Consider the following 21,184-nt stretch of genomic DNA (forward strand, 5'->3'; position numbering starts at 1 on the left):
ACTCTGCAGTAGGTGGGCTGGGGGCAGAGGGATCAGAGTTTCTGAGTTTAAATACCTTCCGCAGCTTCTACAGTGTGTGTGTGTGTGTGTGTGTGTGTGTGTGTGTGTGTGCATGTGTGTGCATGTGTGTAGGCCAGAGGCTAACCTCAGCTGGCATTCTTTCTTAGGCACCATCCACCATGTTTGTAAGATGAGATCTCTCATTTGCTTTGCCCAGCAGGCTAGGCTGGCTGGCCAGGGATCTTCCTGCCTCTGCCTCCCTAGTACTGAGATTATAAGCACCAGCCACCACACCCAGCTTTTCTTATATGGGTTCTGGGGTTCTCAGGCACTTTACCAACTAAGCCATCTCCCCAGTCCCTCCCTCTTCTGGTCTCTGATTTTGTTTTGTTTTGTTTTTGAGAGAGAGTCTCACTGTGTAGCCCTGGCTGGCCTGGAACTCTCTACATAGACCAAGCTGGCCTTGAACTCACAGAGCTCCACCTGCCTCTGCCTCTCAAGTGCTGGGGATTAAAGGCATGCATCCCCACACCCAGTTCTTTCTGGGTTTTAATCCACATCCTTTAGTTGGCCCCTTTGAGAAGTGGATTTTCTGAGTACAGGCCTGCTGTGCAGGCAGGCACTCAGTGTGGAGTATGCTGGAGTTAGGGGACCTAGAGTCACCTCACCTTTCCCTCCTCAGGTATAAGAAGAACCTGAAGGCGCTCTATGTTGTACACCCCACCAGCTTCATCAAAGCACTGTGGAGCATCTTCAAGCCCCTCATCAGGTGAGCATGCTGGTAGACTCTCACACCACCCACCATCTCTGAGGCATACCCCTACAGAATGGCTCTGTGCAGGTCTGTCTCTGAGGCATACATGGGTTTTTGTGGAGTCACGTGACCACCCAGGCTATGCACTGTGACTCTCCGAGGTTGTGGACAGGACTACTAGCCTATGACATTGATGTGGAAGCTGTTATTTTAAATACTCTATGACGTGAATGCCCACGTTTTGCATTTGTATCTTGGTCCTCAAAGTCACCGTCAAGTTCACAAAGCCCACCAAGGGGGCTCTAGTGTGCCCAGCAGGGTAACTGTGTAAATGCAGAGGCTGGGACACAGGTGCACAGGGTCCCATCTTTTGTCTTCCGGGAATGATCTGGGACAGCCTGTCCCCTGCAGCTGAGTGTGACATGGTGAGGAAGCTCAGCCGTGCTCTGTGCCCAGATGTTTTCTTAGGGTTGATCCTGTAAGTGTGGACACCCCACAACCGGCCTCAGTGACTCAGTTTCCACTCCATCTGAGTGCAGACAGGCTACCCTGTGAAGCCCTGCCTCAATCATCTACTGATATAAATCATGTGATTTGGACCATGGCCATGTTCCAGGTTTCCTCTCTGGAGTAGGTGAAGGCACAGACTTTCCTGGAAGCTCAGGATAGGCACCCCAAGCCCATAATGCCTATACCTGGGCCAACAGCCCAGAAATTTGGGAACTTCTGTTAGCTCTTTCCAGGATGTCTGGACTCTTTCTCACTGGACAATGATTTCTCTGGGCAGTATTGGAAAGAGCTCCAGGGGATCCGAAGGCTTGGCTCTGCCAGGGCCCCATGGGCATCGTTACTTCCTCTCCGTTCTGCCATAAGTACCAGGCACAAAGTGTACCCAGCCACACTGTGGGGGTGGCGGGGAGGGGGTGAGCTTCATTCAGGAGGGCTCAGAATTTGCATGGGGCAGGTTGGGACACTCAGGTGAGGCAGCATGTCCAGAGAGGGGGTGGCAGTGTCCTTCCTGGTCAGCCAAGAGGATTCAGGAGGATTTTCAGAAGGAGTATTTTTTTTTAAAGATTTATTTACTTATTATGTTTTCAGTATTCTGCCTGCATGTGTCCCAGCAGGCCAAAAGAGGGCACCAGATCTCATCACAGATGGTTGTGAGCCACCATGTGGTTGCTGGGAATTGAACTCAGGACCTCTGGAAGAGCAGTCAGTGCTCTTAACCGCTGAGCCATCTCTCCAGCCCCAGAAGGAGTATTTTAGCACAGGGGGAGCACACACAGAAGGGGTAGTCACCCTTTGCTGGACATGGCCCTCAAAATCCCTTGCTACCTCCTCCTCCAACATGTTCCCTTCACCTCCTTCCAACTGTTCTTCCTACAGTGCCTCAGAGGCCTGTTACTAACAATGCACTTTGCTCTCAAGCTCGTGGCCACACAGGAGGTTTATATTGTGCCTTGGGTATAGGCAAGAAAGCAGGACAGAGGCAGGGTCAGCCATTCCCTATGTTCCTGTTTCCTCCTGACCTCAGGAAGGCAGCCCAGCCTACCAACTGCATGGAAAACTCCCTTTCTCCCTCATCCCCCATCCCCTACCGGCCTCCTTGAGGACTAAGCTGTGTATCTCACCTTGCTGTGCTCTCGAGCCTCTGTCACCACACGCAGCCTTCAGGACACGGCTGACATCAGTCCTTGGGGCCTGCAGACCCTTTCTCACTGGACCGTGAATGACCCTAGAGGTTTCTGCACTTGGGTCCCAGTCCGTCAAGTATGTCACATTCCACAGCACAGGGGCTGTGCCAATGAGATTAAGGCTTGGAGTTACAAACAGAAGACAACTCGGAATGTTCTAATGGGCTCCAGGTGGTCTCGGGGGTCCTTAGTGGATACCCCTTTCCCAGCAATGTCGGGAAAGAAGCTCAAAGATGCTGCACTGTTGGCTTGGAAGATGGAGGCAGGAGCCCCACATCCTAAAGGAAAACGGGCACCCTTAGGAGCTGGAAGAATTGAGGGGCTGCAGCGTTGCCCACTCCTGGACTTTCACACTGACCTGGACCTGTGGAGGGTACACTGGTGACATTTTAAGCTGCCTGTGGACCACCCATCTATATCCAAGGGCCCCGGAACCCCACTACTATATGCTCTTGAATGGCTGCCTGCACGGATGTGTGCACACACAAGCTTGCTCCACACAGTCTCACTCCCATGTGCATGAGCATTTGCATGAGCATGCGTACACACACACACACACACACACACACACGCACACACACACACACACATTCATCGTCATCATCATCATCATCATCGTCATCATCATCATCATCATCAACGGGGGTAGGGCTGTACCGCTTCCCCACCTCAAGCCTCATCCCTCAGCTGTCCTGCATCTCAGCCTGCCTTCCCCAAAAGCTCTCGTGTTCTATGGAATGTGGCATGTACCACCCTGCCTGATTTATTCTAGAATGGTTTAAACTGTCCTTTTAGGATGGAATTATCTATCCACCTTATGTAATACACACCAAAACCATCGTATGTACTTCTAAACAGGGGAGGTTGGTGCTTAGAGAGGTTATACAGTTTTCCCAAGCCACACAGTCATGGGACCCAACACCAGAGTGATAGGGTGAAGGGTGGACCAACACAGGCTTGAGCTGGATCCTGAGCACCATCCTGCCTCAGCCTCTCCTGGAAGCTGGGGCTGTGACAGAAACCCTGTCCCATCCATGCCCCGGTACATGCCTGTGCTGGAATTCCTGACTGAGCTGCCCAAGGCTCTTCCACCAGTGTAAAAGGCCGGATGGGTCATGTCTATTTGTCCAGCGGGTGACTCCCTTGAAGGAGACATCAGGCAGCTACAGAGAGAGAGGTGGCCTGTGGTTCCTGAGTGGACAGGAGTGGCGTGAGGACCCCACAGTGCTGAAGCAGACGTCACTGTCCAGACAGTTCCACAAGACAGGCCCCTACTAAGCTCTGTGGGCTCCTCTTGTCCACACACAAAGCATTCACAGCATTTCATACCCCCAGGGACCTTTAATGTCCTCAGAGCAGAGGCTAGACTGTCCCGGAGCTCTCTGTTACCTGAATGCACAGGTGGTGAGGACATCCCACAAGACCTGCCCCAACCCCTTCCTGGGGCCCAGGGCTGCGCTCTTCCACAGCCTGGGCTTCCTCATAGCACCCTTGTAGTCTGTGAAACCTTACCTTGCTTGTGGCTGAAGTATGACCTCCAGGTCCAATTCACTCATGTCCACTAGAGGGAGCCAGTGCACAGGCCTTGGCCCCCCTTGGGATGTTGGGAACTGGTTTAGGCTGGAGTTGGCACAGGACCCAGAATTCTACTCTGCTCACATGGGTGTACCATCTATCATGATCCCTGTGGTCTTGTTTGGTTTGGGCAGTCATAAGTTGGATAATCTTAATTCCACGTTATCTACAATGTGAAGAACACAGAGTGTTCTGACCACAGCAGAGCTGGCCTTGCTGAGCATGTAACTTGCCTCTTTTTTTTTTTTTTTAAATTCATGAAGAAATTTATTTTACAACAGTTCTTTGTATACACGCACACACACACGCGCGCGCGCACACACACACACACACACACACACACACACACACACACACGAACTTATTAAAGACAAAAGCAAATTCATACACCAGTAAGATGAACATCCTTGTTTTTACATGAAGAACTGAGTCTTAGCTAAATGTCTGATAAGGCAACATGTCTTTAGTATTTCCTCAGAGTTGGTCAGTTTGACTTTATAATCATCAATGCTGAGAATGCTGCTTTGCATAAATGTGCTGTAAAAGTAGCATATACATGCTTACATATATTGCTGCCATGTAGAGACGTCCAGGGCTGACCCCTTGGGCTTGAACGAACGATACAAGAGCCCCTCCACGGGAAGAATGAGTCTCCCCTTCTTAGCAGCCATTTGCCACCTCTGGCTCTTCATCTAGAGCCGGGAACTTCCTCTCGAATCAGCATGTCAGCCAGTGTTGCCCCTGTGCCCAGCTAGAAAGCCTGTGAACCACAGCACAGATCAGGCTGCCCAGTTAGCCCCAGCGGTACAGTAGTAGTGCTTTTATGTCACGTGCCTTTTCTGGTCACCGCCATTCTGCAAACTGGCTCAAGTACAGAGTCTGTCACTGAGACCCAGGCCTTGGCAGGTCAAGGGGGCTTATCCTGGATTCCTGGGAGAGGATAGAATTGATGGCAGAGGCTGTCTCTCCATGGCCTCCCGAGACACTCCTGGAGAGTCTCCCAAGGTCCCTGCCCTGTCCCTAGGTGGGGTGGGGGCGGAGGGGGGGCAGGAAGAAAGTGGTTCAGCACAACACCACCATTCACTTGGGACCATGGTATCTCCAGGTGGCAAGCTCAGTCCACTGGTCCACTGATCCCCGCACACAGTTATGGTTATCACTAAGGTCAACACACATAAGGCAGGCTGTAGAATCACATGGAGAAGAGAAGGGCCTCTGGGCATGCCTGTGAGGGATTATCTTATTAACTGAGGTGGGAAGCACTGCCCCCTGTGGGTGGGACCATTCCCTGGGCAGGGGATCCTGGCTTATATAAAGGGAGAGGAGGAACTGTGCAATAGCATGCATGGATGCGTGCATTCTCTTCTGGCCCAGACATAACTTGAACAGCCGCCTCAAGCTCCTGCTGTGTTGATTTCACTGCCATGATGGACTGGACCTTGAACTCTGAGCTACCATGAACCTTCCCTTCAGTTGCTTTTGCCTGAGTATTTTATCACAGTGACAGGAAAAGACACCAAGCCACATACTCCACCGCACACAGAAAGGGGCTCTCAGGCTGGCAGCTCTATGTAAATTCACTGTCAGTTCAAACTGGAGACCCCTGATTATTTTATACAGGTGAGCCTCCAGTGCCTTCGGCCCATTCCGGGACTCAGTACATGACCTGTCTCATGTGCGGCCCCCCAACTCCCGCAGCCCCGTTACTTTATTCTCTTGTTTTTCCTTCCTTAGCCACAAGTTTGGGAAAAAAGTCACTTACTGCAGCAGCCTGCGTGAGCTCCGAGAACACCTTCAGTGTGACCAGCTACTCATCCCCCCAGAAGTAGTACGGTGAGTGCCCACCGCCCCAGAGCCGTGCCTAATATCCACTCACATGCGCCGGAGAACAAGCCACGAGGGCTGCATGTGGGTGGGAGGTTCCTCCTTTCACTGCCGTGCAAAACTGATTAAAACCACATCGAGGCACAGGGTTGCCGTTCTGCTTCTGAGCCGGATATGAAAGGGGTTCCCTGGTGTGCAGATGAGCCGTGTGTAGAATGAAATGATGCAGGAGTGGCAGGCACAGGGGGTTTGGAAGACAGCTAGTGGAGTTTTGTTCAGCTCCCGCAGAATGTCTCACTGAGTGTGGCAAGCCAGAGCACAGGGTCTCAATTGTAGAGCAGCCCTGGCTTCAGGCCTGCACCAGGCATGCCAGCTCCAGCGGGGCTCCTCAGCCTGGTCTCACTCTGAGCCCCTCACTCCTGAGAGTGCAGCACCCTGCCCAGGATGCCTAAAACTTAGAGAGAAGGCTAGGATGTGTGCGTTTCCCATTAATGTCCATAGAAGCCTGGTCCACATATAGCACTTGGAAATGGCTTCCCAGGCCAAAAGGCTGTCGCCCGTGAGGTGACACTCTCCTGTTGTGTCTGCAGGTACGATGAGAAGCTGCAAAACCTGCACAAAGGCCAGCTGCCCCCTCCCACCAAGACTCCGCCACCTCGACCCCCTCTGCCCACCCAGCAGTTTGGCGTCAGCCTACAATAGTAAGTGATGGAGGGTGGAGGCTGGTCTGCTGCCTTGAGCACTGGGACCCCTCTGTGTCCTGGGAGGTTGCCTCAGGCCTCTGACTGCCAAGCTTAACTCTACAGGGGGCATAGAGTCAAACCCCCACTGAGTGCCCACAGCGCTCTCGCGCTCTCTCTCTCTCTCTCTCTCTCTCTCTCTCTCTCTCTCTCTCTCTCTCTGTGTGTGTGTGTGTGTGTGTGTGTGTGTGTGTGTGTGTGTGTGTGTGTGTGCAGGCAGAGGACAAGAGCTTTCTGGTCACCTTCAGTTCTGGCTCCCTGCCCTTCAGGCCTCTGGTTAGGATGTTCACGTTCCAAGTGAGATGTGCTCATAAGACTTTGACCTTTAGTGGATCTGCATCTTCCCCTACCTGTTTACCAGGCTAACTTCATTCCCACTCATCTGGGGCCTCTCCTCCAGAAGCCTCCCCTGGTGCCCAGTCACACAGGCACCCCCAGCCCAGCCCTAATCCAGGTTCCTACGTGTCTCACCCTCTGGGTTGTGGGTTTGTCCCTCTTTGGGTCTCTTGTCCTGGTAATCGACTTAACCAATGAAAATGCAAGGTAATTTTTAAAAGATCTATCTATCTATCTATTTATCTATCTATCTATCTATCTATCTTACATTGAGGTTTGCCTGCACGTATGTCTATATGAAGGTGTCAGATCCCCTGGATCTGGAGTTATAGACAGTTGTGGACTGCCATGCAGGTGCTGGGAATTGGACCCGGGTCTCTTGGAAGAGCAGCCAGTGCTCTTAACCACTGAGCCGTCTCTCTAGCCCCCCAAGGCTACATTTTGTCCTAGAGCAGCTGAAGCAGTCAGATCACCCACAGTGAGCACAGGAAGAGCCAGGCCTGATGCGCGGCAGGTACCCGAGACCTGTTGCATGCATGTCCCACTTGAGTCAATGGCTTGGTATTAGAAACACTCCTGAGCTTAGGTTTTTCACTTAAAACCGGCCATCTTTAAGGTCCATGTGGATTTGGGAACCCTGGCAAGAGTTAAGGGACATCTGGTGGGGTTCAGGGTTGTCCTTGTCCTTTATGAATCACCAGGGCAGGGTTCCTCATGTCCTCATATATGTCTTCTGGGATAAGACCCAACCGCGTGCTCTCATGGCCTGTGACGCAGAGGGCATGTGTGGAAGGCAAAGCATGTCCAGTGCAGGTCACATCCTAACCCCTAGAGCTGTGGCCTCACCCGGCTTCTGAGAAGGACTTTGCAGAGGTGAATAGAGACTTGAGATGAGGACTGTCTGGGCCACCTTGGTGAGCCCAGGGCAGCCGGCAGGGGTCTATAAGGAAGAGGCTGTGAAGCTGGAAAAGCAAAGAGTATGTTCCTGAAGCCTGCAGGTACCAGACCCACACCTGTTCTAGACTTGAACTGTATGGTAGTTCAGAATGTTGTGTCAAGCTAATTAGTCATCACAGCCACTGGGAAGCAACAGGGATGTGGGGGGGAGGCTATCACGTGGTTCTGTCCCTGTCAGCAAGGAAGGCGTGACAAGGCAGTGTTCGCTGTGTCAGGCAGGGATGCATCTGGTGACCTGAATGGCTGGAGCAGGATGAGCCTGCAGGGGAGGACGGGAGCATCTGGGGATATCACAAAGAGGACTGTTACTCCCTATATGTGTGTCCCTGGACCAGCATCATCCAATGGGGCTTCCTGCTGTGACAGGCACGGTCTGCTGGACCCACTCTAGGTTGAGTGAGCGCATGGCTACTTCCTGTTTAAACAACTTGAATAGCACCCCTGACTCTTCCTACTGGACCCCACGGTGCCTCCCCACCCAGACGCACATTCTCAGAGAGAAAATGCAGTGTGTGGTGATATGGTTGGCCCCCAAACTGGAGCACCAATTTGCCACTAAAGAGTGCTTTCCTTTTCATGGATTCTGGAAGCATGCTGCTGTGACTCCCTGGTGGTCCACACATCATAGATGCCCTTGGTGGCCACCCCAATGGCAGGGCAGGTGCCTGCAGTAACCACAAGCACCTCTAGAGGTCGCTGGTCAGGAGACCCAGGCCATCAAGTGACAGTTTCACAATGTTTCTGAGGCCTGCGGATGTCCCCAGTGGCTCTGCCACTCAGTATTCCTTGGTGTAGAGGCTCCACAGCCATGCTGTCCAACAGCCTCTTACACCTCTGTCTTCTCATCTATAAAAACAAAACAAAAATGGGGCCACGAGCACTTGCCACATTTCTGGGGCACATTGTCTTTACCATACACTGCGGTGTGCTGTGTGGTGTACCTGTGATTCCATCACTGTGGAGTCAGAGACATATTTGGAGTTCACTGACCAGCTGGCCTAACCCAATCAGCGTGCACAGTGAAGCGTGGCACCCCAGGTTGTCCTTAGTCGCACCCCACACTCACAAGCACACACATACACACACAACCACTTGAAAATGAAAAACAACTGTAATGTACAGGTTTTTACAAAACTCACCCGAAACTGCCCGGGGCTGTCAGAGGCCTCTCAGCTCTACTGTGTGACTGGCTTCTTGCAGGGAGACTTGGTCTTTGTTCTGTTGTATGTGTGTGTGTGGGGGGAATATGGGGGGGTGTTTTGTCTGTATGCATGTGTCTATACACCATGTACCTGCCTGGGTCCCACGGACACCAGAAGAAAGCATCAGATGCCCTGGGACCAGGGTTACAGATGGTTGTAAGATGCCAGGCGGGTGATGGGAATCAAACCTGGGTCCTCTAGAAGAGTAGACAGTGCTCATAACTGCTGAGCCATCTCTCCAGCTCTGGAGAAGGCTATTTTTGTTCACCTCAGATGGGAAAGATTGACAGACTAAAGAGGGGGCTCTGTCCAAGTCTAGTCTGCAGACCAATGCGTTGCTGGGGTCACTCATGGGGGCATAGGTGACTCAGGGACCTCATCACTGAGAAGCCCCACACCCAGCATGGGTAATGGCCCAGGAAAGCTGCATCCCTGGAGCTCTCTGTGGGATCTGTACAAAGCTCCAAGAGTGCTCCCTTCCCAGCAGCTGTTCACTGTTTATATAACCTTATACAAGCCGCATGTGTCTTGTAAGTTTCTGGTGAATGCTGTGAGCTCTGTGAACCTTCCTCCTTCCTCCCCTCTCCAGGAGGGGGTGTTTCATTATGAAGTAAACAGCTACACAACCAGGCTATCGGGGAACACCTTTAGTCTTGTGACCTGAGCACTTGCAGGACATGTTGACAGAGTTGTCAGTGGACAGGAAGCTGCTGGGACTGTCACATTGCTAGTGACTCCTGCTGTAGGGCCTGTTGTTGCTCTTGACAATGGGGACATCAGACAAACCGACAGAGCTGGGGTGCAGCTTGGTGGTGGAGCGCTTGCCTGGTATACATTACCACTGCAATCCACTCCAGCACCACATAGAAAAATCCACTTCATTATCTCTTTAGGGAACGGCACGCAATGTCAGATGCCTTTGAATACATTCCGGGCACGCCACTTTAAGAGATAATCTGTATGATTGCTCCTTTAAATTAATATTTTATGTTGTCTCATTGCCAATGACTATAATAAAATGGCAATAAACGTATTAAATAAAGCACCAGATATCTAATTTGTTTGGACTGCGAGCGAATGGAAGACATTAAAATTCATAACTAAAGCCTACTCGCCAATGTTAATTTGCTGATTTAAGTTCACAACAGAAAGCCATCACTTGGAACGAGCCGCTTACGCCAACAGAGGAAGGCAAAGTCTGGGAGTCAGAGGTCTCACTTGGGCTGGGCCAGGGCTCAGAGGAACTTCCTAGCATGGGCAAAGCCCTGGGTTCAGTCCCCAGCACTGCAGAAATATAAAGCCTTGCTTGCTGTTCCCAAAGAGGGAGGAGAGAGATGTGAGTCTCCTCTGGGCAGCTGTGAGTCTGGGAAAGAGGACAAGTCTAGAGATGAACCACCGCTCTCCTCATAACCTGGTCCAAGAACCTTGTGACCATGGGCCTTGCCACAGAGCATGCAGAATATGCGCCCTTCACTATCCCCTCCTCCAGGAAGCCTTCTCGGATGGTTTCACACAAAATAGGATGTGTGAGACTCCTTCCCCTCCACACACACATGTACACACCTTACTTACATCCTCCACCTGCTCCTCAGAGTAGGATTCAGTGCCCAGATGCAGGACTGACCTACACATGCATCCAGGAACTGTCGAGGCCTAGATTATTGGGTAAACTTCCTTTTTTCTAAGTATGTCCTTCTGTTATCTGAACCCAGACACCAGACCAGAGAAGTGGCCTCCACCCAGGACATCTGTCCTCCTGGTGGGGGCTGGAGCAAGCATAGCCTAGTCAGGAGGTCTAACAGAATGTGTGCATTGTGTCGTACGTCCCACAGCGGGTTGTGTGGGCCAGCCCACGGCCAGTGCACAGGGAGGCAACTGTCCTGCAGGTGCAGGTGACACAGAGACACTTGTGACACAGAGACACTTGTCCTAAGACACAGTGGCTCCCGCCACTGCGGTCCCCAGTCAGCACTGGATGCCGAGGACTCAGAATCTGCACCGAGTCCTTCTGAATATCTGTTGTTACTGTGCTTCAAGCCCCATGTTTTTATCATGTACTTTTGTTTTGTTTTGTTTTGTTTTGTTTTGAGACAGGGTCTCTGTAGTCTTGGCTGTCCTGGAACTCACTATGTAGTCCAGGATCCATCTGCCTGTCTCCGCCTCCTGAGTACCAGGATTAAAGGCGTGTGACACCATTCCCAGCAAGTACTTTTTAAAACTGGATGGATGAGTACCTAGTCTGGTCTCCCAGGTCCATGCTCACAGCCAGACTTTCTCATACCTCTGTGTGTCTTCTTGTCTGTAATAGTTTTTTTTTTTTTCTCTTGTGCCCTCTGGCAAGCTCCTATTCATCCCTCAAAACCTCTGCCTTAAAGTAGCTCCTTGAGGAAGCCTCCAGCCCCACCCCCAGCATTCCCCACAGTATATTCTGGGTGGAGTTCTGGCACTTTGTTGTCCTTCCAAATGTTTGGACTCTCTCTTCATGGGGCCTGAGGCTGTGTCTCTCCCTGGACACTCCTTGATGTTCTATTCTGCTGGAATGGGGAATCTGAGAACCTTCCCCTGCCTGTGCCCGCCCTCAGGGTCTGGAATAAGTCAGTACTTTCTTCTCCCTCAGCCTCAAAGACAAAAACCAAGGTGAACTCATCCCCCCTGTGCTGAGGTGGACAGTGACGTACCTGAGGGAGAAAGGTAAGGAGCTAGCTCTGCCCGGGACACTCAACAGCGCCTTTCCAAAGGGGGCTCCATTTCAGATCCTGAACACCCCACAAGCCAGGGGCTGCTGGAGCTGTGGCCTGAGCATGTGATGTGTAGGCACAGTGGCCCTGGTTGTGTGTGCATGACTGAGGGTCTGTGGGAAAGCTAGGAAGGAGAGGCAGGAGAGACCAGAGGAACTTCAGCCTCCAGGCTGCTGCCCAGCGTTCTCATGTATTCTAGGGTGCTGTTCCCCACATTGAGCAGGCTCAGGCCTTACTTTCTCTCCTGGTTGTGAAGCCAGCAGCAGGGGCCCGGCAGGGAGGCAGCCAACAGATGACATTAGAAGAAGAAAGGCTGAGCATTTTCTTCAGGGTCACATAGCAGCTAGGAGGCAGAGGCAACTGGAGCTCGGGCCTGTGTGTTTCTGCACTCCCTTCTCTTAGGGAGGGAGGACTTGGAGGTGGGACATCAGGTGACTGGAAAAGCCTGATCTGTCACCACAGGATGTTGATGCTGCAGACAGGGGAGTCGCAGAATCTCCAGAAGGCCAGAGTTCTGGGATCTGAGACGTCTGGACTTTTCTTCCTGCAGGGCTACGCACGGAGGGCCTGTTCCGGAGATCGGCCAGCGCCCAGACAGTCCGCCAGGTGCAGCGGCTGTATGATCAAGGTGATGCCCCAGACCCCTCCCTGCTGCCAGATTCTCAACTGCCACCCCCAAGTCCTCGGTAACTCCACACCCCACCTAACCCCAGAAACAGATCTGGGTGGGCTGCTGTCTGGGAACACAACCACCATCCCATTGTAGAGCAAGGGAGTCCTGTGTCCAGACTCCAGCCAGCCAGGCAGGGCGCTGTCCCAGCCCTCAGGACCTCTGCACCTTCTCCACTGACACCAAGTGGCCACATGGTTTGAACTAACACTTCAAGGTAGGGCAATCATGTTATGGCGTTCCATAGGCAGCCCCGACTCTGCAAGCAGAAAACTGGACTCTGAGCTGGGGGTACCCCCAAAATAACACTAAGTGAGTGACTACCTTACTCCCAGGAACACTCACCCTCTAGTCCTGCTTGAGCCCTCCATGTTCCTGTGATTGCAAACTCACTCATCAAACACTAGGCCCATGCAATCCCAAACTGGACATTTATACCTTAGCCTGGCCCTGTGTGTGCAGCCCCAGAGCCAAGGCCCTGACCTCAAGCCTCCATCCAGAGCCAAACCTTACCTGAAGGGAGCCAATAGCTGCTCCGTGGGCACCCTAGAAGAGGGAGGCAGTAACACACAGAGGAAGCTGGTGGGGAACAGCACCCCCATACCCAAGTGGGGACAGAGGCATCCCTGGGACATAGGGCTGTGACCTCCCCCTCCCTCTCCCCCTCCCCCTCGAGCTCTCAAGCCCTGGGCTGAGTGAACTGCTCAGCCGCGCCATGTCCTGTGTTCAGGGAAGCCGGTGAACTTTGATGACTATGGAGACATGCATGTCCCAGCCGTGATCCTGAAGACCTTTCTGCGTGAGCTGCCCCAGCCGCTGCTGACCTTCCAAGCCTATGAGCAGATTCTCGGGATCACCAGTATGTACCCTCGTGAACCCTGGCTAATGACTCAGGTCAGCCTCTGTCTTGGCTGAGGCAGTGTCTACCCAACCTTGGCCCATTACTGTCCAGCCCTATGGGTCAGCAGAGGGGAACTTGGGGCCACCCCTCTATTCAGTGAGGCTGTAGGCATCAAACAGGCCATATTGTCCTTGTGTTTGGGGAGGGTGACCCTAGCTTACCTGGTGGCCCTACCCAGGTGGTTACTTTTCTCCTTCAAGTGAAGTATGCAGGCTCTTCCTGGGAGCCCTGTGGAAGCTTCCTGAAGGCTGTAGTCTCCAGAGACAAGGCGCACACTGCTGGTGACCAAGGAGTCAGGAATCATCGCTCTGGTCCAGAGCTGTGTCTCGGATCCCTGTTTCTCCAATCACCATTTGTGTGACCTGGGGCAAGTCATGCAGCCCCTCTGTGTTCCCTTCCCTCATCTGTATTCACTAGGGCTCTTCTGAGGATTGAAAGCACATAAAAGGGCTGGGGATGCAGCTCAGTGAATAGAGCACTCACCTAGCATGCAGGAAGCCCCAGATCCCATCCCCAGCACCAAAGAAAGTAGGCATGGTGCTGTGTAGATGTAACTCCTGCACTTGGAAGACAGAGGCAGGAGGATCAGGACCTCCAGGTCATGCTTGGCTCAAAATAAGTAAAGAATATGAGCAACTGACGGCTGTCACAGAGTCACTGTTGTGACATTCTGCTGCTCTGCCTGCTTCCTCGGGAAGGGATAAGAGGGACCACTATGGGTGGTGGTGGCACACGCCTTTAATCCCAGCACTCGGGAGGCAGAGCCAGGCGGATCTCTGTGAGTTCGAGGCCAGCCTGGTCTACAGAGCGAGATCCAGGCCAGGCACCACAACTACAGAGAAACCATGTCTCAAAAAAACAAAAAACAAACAAACAAACAAAATGACAGCCAAGGCGGCCTGCATCCCTCCCATGTCGTCTCTATGGCCATCATTCTCTGAAGAGGGACTTGAGACAGTGTCATCTGCAGCCTGGAGCTGGTGGCCACTGGTTTCCCTGGAAAGGTGAATCACAAAGAAACTCCTTGTCCACTGAGATTACTTAGCAACTACAGCTTGGTTCCCCAAGACTTTTATTAGAAAACCCTTAAGCTTTTCATAGATGGGAATCCTGGGTCCCAGCAGGAGCCTTCATACAGTGCCAGGGTCTCCTGGTCACTACACAGGCTTAGCAGAGGGACAGTAGTATGTCAGAGGCTGGGAGCTCAGGAACAGGGTTGTGTACACGTCTGTGGGTAGAGGGTCTAAGGATGTAGATTGTTTAGTAGAGTGCCAGGGCTCCATCCCTACCTAGCACTACAATAAACCAGAAATAATGGCACACACCTATAATCCCGGCTCTTGGGAAGTGGAGGCAGGAGGACCAGGAGTTCAAGGGCATCCCCAGCTATAGAGCAAGTTTGAGGCCAGCCTGGGACGTGTGAGACCTTGTCTCACAACAAAACTCAAATGGAGGGCAAGGGTGGGGACTGAGAGTCTATGTGTGAAACGGTTAGATCCAGCCCCCTGACCTCACCCCTGAATGTGGGACTTTTCCTGAGAACAACACAGCCTGGTGATCTGTGTGCTGAGAATCAGAGGCAGGTGCATTTATCCTGGTGAGGCCAAAGAGCAAACGCTTTACCTTCCCCAGCCACACAGTGTCCATGGCAGCTGCCAGCTCCATCATTGTAACCCACAAGCAGCCCTAGGCAATGTGTCTACGCACAACCACGGTTGAGTTCAAGTGAAATATTACTGCTGATCGCTGGCATGGTGGTAGTACATGCCTCTAATGCCAACACTCGGGAGGTAGAGAGAACACATGAAACCTTTATTAACAAAGAAATGTGTTGGGCCAGATGTGGACGGTGGTCTATGTTTAAATGGCTGGCCCTGGTCTAGCCTTTTCCTGTTTGCAGAGTGACTCACTGCCCTGCTTTCCAGTGGGCAGTAATTTCTGTAGCCATCATGCAGAGGAGGAAGGAGCCTGGCAGAAGTAGTGGGGTGCTGGCCAGAGCCACATGGCCAGGCTGGCCTTAGGACTGCGCTGCCCAGGCCAGCAGCCTCATGCCGTTGCAGGTGTGGAGAGCAGCTTGCGCGTGACCCACTGCCGCCTGATTCTGCAGAGCCTCCCGGAGCACAACTACACCGTCCTCCGCTACCTCATGGGCTTCCTGCATGAGGTAAGTGGGACTAGCTGCATCCCAGGATGAGGAAGCCCAGCCCCAAGACTGCCCCTGGGGGACTCTTGTCGTCACAGCCCCGTGCTGTTTGCCCCAGGTCCAAAGTCACACCCACTCCACTCTTGAACCACCAAAGGATGCCACTCAAGGTCCAGCCAGACTCCTCTGAGAAACTTGACAGTCTGATGCAATGCCCAGGGATGGGAGCCAGGAGGGACAGAGGGGACAGCTTGTCATATGATGTCACATTCTTGGCTTTGTGTGTGTGGTATATATTCATGTATATGTTCATGCGTGTGTGTATGCATGAATACACGTGAATAGACGTGTGGAGGACAAACAGCAATGTTAGAGATCTTCTTCAGTCACTCATGTTTTAAGAGAAAGGCTTACCTAGAGTCAGCCATTATTGGCTGGCCAGTGAGCTCCAGGGATCTGCCTATCTTTATACTCCCATACCCCAGTGTCTGAGTAGAGGCATGCGCTGCTACATTTTTTTTGTGGGTGCTGGGAATTGAACTCATGTCCTGTGGCAAGTACTTTAGCCGCTGAACCACCTTCCCCAGCTGCCTTCTACCCCACCCTCACATTCACCACAAGCACATCTGTGCTCAGACCCTCTCAGCAGAGAACAGATTTCTCAGGCTTCCTCCTCGGGCACTGGTGTGGGCTGGTCTTTGTTATGTTGCTCCCACACAAGGGCTCAGAGGCAGGTCTTCCTGCCCTCTGGGCTCAGTTTTCTCATCTGCAAAATGGGGAATACTGAATCCTACTTGTCCAGATGGCCATGTCAGCCAGGAGGACGGGAGCCCCTACAAGGTAGAAAGCACTTGGCTTTCACCACCATACCTGCAAGCCTGAGCTCAATCCACCAATCATATCATGGAAGCCAGAGGCCGCATGCACTGGCACACAAATGTGTACACATGCTCCAGCATGCACACGTGGAGATCTGAAGACAGCTTGCATGGAGCAGGTTCTCTTGGAACCATGTGGGTCCCAGGGCCTGAACTCAGACTGCCAGGCTCTGCAGACGTTATTGTTACTCACTGAGCCAGCTCACTGGCTCCATTTTGGTTTTGAGATTGGGGGTCTTTCATTGGCTGGATCTTGCCAAGTCAGCGAGGCTGGTTGACCAGTGAGCCCCAGGGATCCACCTATCCCTGCCTCCCCAGTGCTGGGATTACAAGTGTGCACCAGATTATTCTGGGGACCAAACTCCGGCTAGCGTGGCAGGAGCTTGGTGAGACAAATTGAGCCATCTCCCCAGCTCCCTCCCTCCCTCCAGAGCTCTTTCCACCACGTTAGCCCCTAGCGGGGTGAGGATGGAATCATCAGGAACCCTCTCTACCATACCAGTCTCCTCTGGGGTGAGGACAGAATCCAGGCTGCTAATGCCTGGGGATTCATTTATTGGTTTCCGGTGCGGCCTCTTCCAGGTGTCTCTGGAGAGCATTTCAAACAAGATGACCAGCTCAAACCTGGCATGTGTGTTCGGGCTGAACTTGATCTGGCCGTCTCAGGGGGTGGCTTCCCTGAGCGCCCTGGTGCCTCTGAACCTGTTCACGGAGCTGCTGATTGAGTACTACGACAAAGTGTTCAGTACCCAAGAGGCCCCCGGGGAGCACATGCAGAACACTGTGGAAATGGAACAGGCTGGCCCTGTCACCAAAGGATTCACGAAGACAGGCCCTCCCCAGGCCTCACCATACTTACCGCGCTTCCGCATCCCCTGACTGGCTGGAGACACCTCAAGATGGAGATGCCCCCTTGCAATCTATGTATCTGTGCCCCCGTTTGTCTTATAAACTTATTGTCTGTAAGAAGATACAGGAATTAAATGAACCCAGAACTTTTTAGTGGGAATCTTGTGCTTCTGATTGTTGGGTCCATCATGGTTCTGGGCTGTGGCTGAAATGAAACACATGTGTGAAGATGACTGTCTTGAACCATACCCCAGTGTGACTTAAGAGAAGTATGAATTTGTGAGCAAGAGGCCTGGAACAGTCACTGTGTGACAGGCCATCTGACCTAGTGACTCACACAGCTGTAGGCTGGCCACACTCCATAGTTACGTGACAGTTCAAGGGTCCTTGCTGAACAATAATATGCCCTGGATGGGCTGGCTATCATCCGGGGAGACTTGGCTGTCTGGCCGATTACTCCTATCCTCCAGCAGGTGGCTTGGGGCACATGTTGCCTTGGGCAGAGGAGCTGTTCAAGGTTAGTATGGTCTTCAAGATCATGGAGAGCAATGCTCTCAGGTCCCTGTGGAAAGGGACCGGTCCCTATGGAGACGCGTGTCCACAGGCAAGCTCATGGGCCACAGTGGAAAGAGGAACATGGTAGGCACTCCACACAGGAGTGGAACTGACGTGGGGCAGCCAACCTGCCAGAGGGTTCCAGACCTGTGGCCTCAGACAGATTGTCCCCTCAGGGTTGTAGAATGGACCCTGTATATCATCAAATACAGTGAGTGCAGCAAAGTCACCAGCAGAAAGTTCTGTAAGTTATTTGGATTGGACAAGCTTAGGTCACGTGCCAGCCCTGGACCAATCACTGTGGCCAGAGGATGCACTGCGGGGCTAGATCTGAGTTACGCGCTTCCTGCTGGGATCTAGATCACCAACAGTTGACGCTCACCACAGGGAGAGTCCTATGTCAGCTGTCTTCACACTCTTGCTGAGGACCAAAGCCCACTTCAGATACCGGCTGTCAGGCCTGGACGGGGGCTGCCCCAAACTGTGGTGACTCCAGTGCCTGTCCAACATGGTGTAAAAGGAATGCCTTTAATCCCAGCACTCGGGAGGCAGAGGCAGGCGGATCTCTGTGAGTTCGAGACCAGCCTGGGCTACAGAGCAAGATCCAGGAAAGGTGCAAAGCTACACAGAGAGACCCTACAGGACAGATTAGGAAGTAGAATTGAGACAGGAAGTGAGGTCAGGCTGTGAGCCTCACCATCCACTTAGTGACCCACTTCCTCCTCTCCTAAAGTTTACAGAAACTTCCAGAACATTGTCACAACTGAGGGCCAAGTTTTAAACACAGGAGCCTGTGGGGGACATTCTGCACCCCTGAAAGTACAGGCTTTACTCAGTGGCTAACACTACAAGACTCCACGGAGGATAGAGACCTGCCTGAGAACTACCCTCCCCCCTTCTCCCTCCCCGCTCCCCGCTAACACATCATTCTGATCCAGACAGTATTGTCACCTGGTGAATGGCCCAGCAAACACCTGATTCCTGAGGGCCCATTTGGCTGATCATGCAGGGAGGCTCCCTCTCTTATAGACAGCCATTGATATGGTCCCCCTTCTGAGATGCAGAGGACACGGGGATTGAGCCTAGCTTAAAAGGATTTCCTACTGTGGACAAAGAATGAGACTGTGTCCTCCTCCTCAAATCATAATCTCAATCCACAAATGAGGACCCGGAGACCCAGGAAAGTAAGAGTATATTCATGCACAGAGCCATGCTGTTGAAAAACACCATGCCCAAAATTAACTTCAGCTTACAGGTTACAGTCCCTCTCGAAGCAGGAACCTGGAGGCAGCAACTGAGGCAGAGGCTGTGGATGAATGCTTACTGGTTTGTTCCTCACGGCTTACTCAGCCTGCTCTCTTATAGCACCCTGGACCACTAGCCCAGGGGTGCTGCTATCCCTAGCGAGCTGGGCACTGGCATGTCACTCATCAGTCATGAAAATACCCCCATAGGCTTGCCTACAAGCAATCTGATGGAGGCATTTTCTCAACTGAGATTTTTCTTTCCAGATGGCTGTAGCTTGTGTCAAGTTGACAAGAAATTAACTAGTCTAGCAAACTGTGTCCAAACCTATGCAGGCTTTTGCTCTGTGGCTTTTACGAAGAAGTGAGGCTGAGGGAGGCTCTGGGCTTGCTCTTCCCATCTGGAGGGTAGGTGTTTACACCATGTGCACCCTTCCTGGAAAGTCTAGCTGTGGGGTGGCTTGAACTAGAATTGTAGCCCCACCCCTGGCATCCTCAGCACGTTTGGTCTCTTCTGCCTGATTCCTGTCTGGGCATAGAGCAATGAGACAGCTGAATACTCTCCTGAACGTGGATGTTTATTTATTTTTATCTGCCACTGAACAGTCAGGCTGACATTTATTTGCTGGTTGTATCTGAATTGTTCGGCATGTCTAAAACAAGGTTCAGACGCGATCCGCCATAGTTGTGGACGCAGCATAACCCGAAATGGCAAAGTTGCCTAAAACATGAGAGTTGCTGGCCTGTGGTGGCGGCGCACGCCTTTAATCCCAGCACTCAGGAGGCAGAGGCAGGCGGATCTCTGTGAGTTCGAGGCCAGCCTGGTCTACAGAGCGAGATCCAGGAAAGGCGCAAAGCTACACAGAGAAACCCTGTCTCGAAAAACAAACAAACAAACAAACAAACAAACCCCATGAGATTTGTTAGTGATTGGGGAGTGGTGGGGTGCATAACGTAACAGTGCAGGGTGAGCTTGAGGGTGCTATCTTGTCACACCACAGAAAAGCTGGACACTGATAGATATTTGAGATGAAAATAGAGTTGTCTTCCTGGTGTCCATCTCCACTGGTTAGCGCTGTCACGCCTCTGCTGGCAGCCTGAAGTGGCCCTCAGCTGAAGCATCCTTCAGCAAACGAGTGCCCTCCCTGCAGCTGGCTTGCACTGCCTCTGAGCTCAGGTGGGACTCAGAAGCCCCGGCCTGACCCTGGTGTTGAGAGGAGCCCTTGGTGCCTTTGGCTTTAGTGTCTGCTGGATTCTCTTCTCCACACCCCGTCCTCTCACCTCTAGCCAAGCTCCAGTCACATGTGTCGACGGCCCCATTACCCACCCACCATGCTCGGTCATGGGTTTTCTGCTCTTTCCACTTCTCTGTCGTTCCCGGTCCCTGAGGCCATGGGATTCTCCTGGGCTTCATGAAATTGTGGTTTCTCTCTCTCTCTCTCTCTCTCTCTCTCTCTCTCTCTCTCTCTCTCTCTCCCCCTCTTTCTTTCCTTTTCTCTCTCTTTCTCTCTTTCCCTCTCTCTCTCTCTCTCCCTGTTATCCTACAAAGCCTTTCTTTCCCCCTCTGTCTCTCTCACTTTGGTTTCATTTCTTCCTTCCCTTTTTGTTTTCCTTCCTCTTTCTTCCCTCCTTCCTCTTTATTTTTTCTTTTTCTTCTCTTTACTCCTTGCTCTCTTCCCTGTTATTTGTTCCTTCTCTCTCTTGTCTTTCTTCCTCTCTATTTTCCCTCCCCTCTCTCCTCCCGTTCTCTCCTTCCTTTCTTCTTTCTAACAACCCTTCCTTTCTGACCCCCAAAAGTCAAACAAAGTGGGCTCTAATAAGGCTCAGTATGGAACCCGAGGCAGCCAGCCCTCATGTCCCCTGCCACAGCCTCTGGAAAGGCCATCATGCATCTGCATGCGCGTGTGTGTGCACACACACACACACACACACACAAACACACACACACCCCTCCATGATGTCTGTGCTCACAGAATGCTGAATAACCCCGAAGGGCCTCAGAGTTCTGCTGCCAGGGAGAAAGAAAGAAAGAAAAATGATGGCTCCCTTAAGAGCCTGCCATTGTGAGCCCCGAATTAACAATGACATTAAATCAAGCCTCATGCATTATGCAGCGGGGTTTAC

At 52.2% G+C, this 21,184-nt stretch overlaps 1 protein-coding gene across 4 annotated transcripts in view; it reads left to right on the forward strand.

The window, feature by feature from the left end:
* The window catches only part of Arhgap8 (Rho GTPase activating protein 8), a 44,676-nt gene extending 27,262 nt beyond the window's left edge, over positions 1-17,414 (forward strand). For all 4 annotated transcript variants that reach the window (XM_036207970.1, XM_036207971.1, XM_036207972.1 and 1 more), the window contains exons 5-12: positions 683-769; positions 5,758-5,856; positions 6,438-6,548; positions 11,700-11,773; positions 12,371-12,448; positions 13,221-13,349; positions 15,452-15,555; positions 16,995-17,414. In XM_036207970.1, the coding sequence (XP_036063863.1) occupies positions 683-769; positions 5,758-5,856; positions 6,438-6,548; positions 11,700-11,773; positions 12,371-12,448; positions 13,221-13,349; positions 15,452-15,555; positions 16,995-17,291 (979 nt within the window). In that variant the 3' untranslated portion in view covers positions 17,292-17,414. The remainder of the gene's footprint in view (positions 1-682; positions 770-5,757; positions 5,857-6,437; positions 6,549-11,699; positions 11,774-12,370; positions 12,449-13,220; positions 13,350-15,451; positions 15,556-16,994) is intronic.
* Positions 17,415-21,184: the final 3,770 nt, after the last annotated feature.

The sequence above is a fragment of the Onychomys torridus genome, chromosome 16 (assembly GCF_903995425.1).
Source record: "Onychomys torridus chromosome 16, mOncTor1.1, whole genome shotgun sequence".
Taxonomy (NCBI): Eukaryota; Metazoa; Chordata; class Mammalia; order Rodentia; family Cricetidae; genus Onychomys; species Onychomys torridus.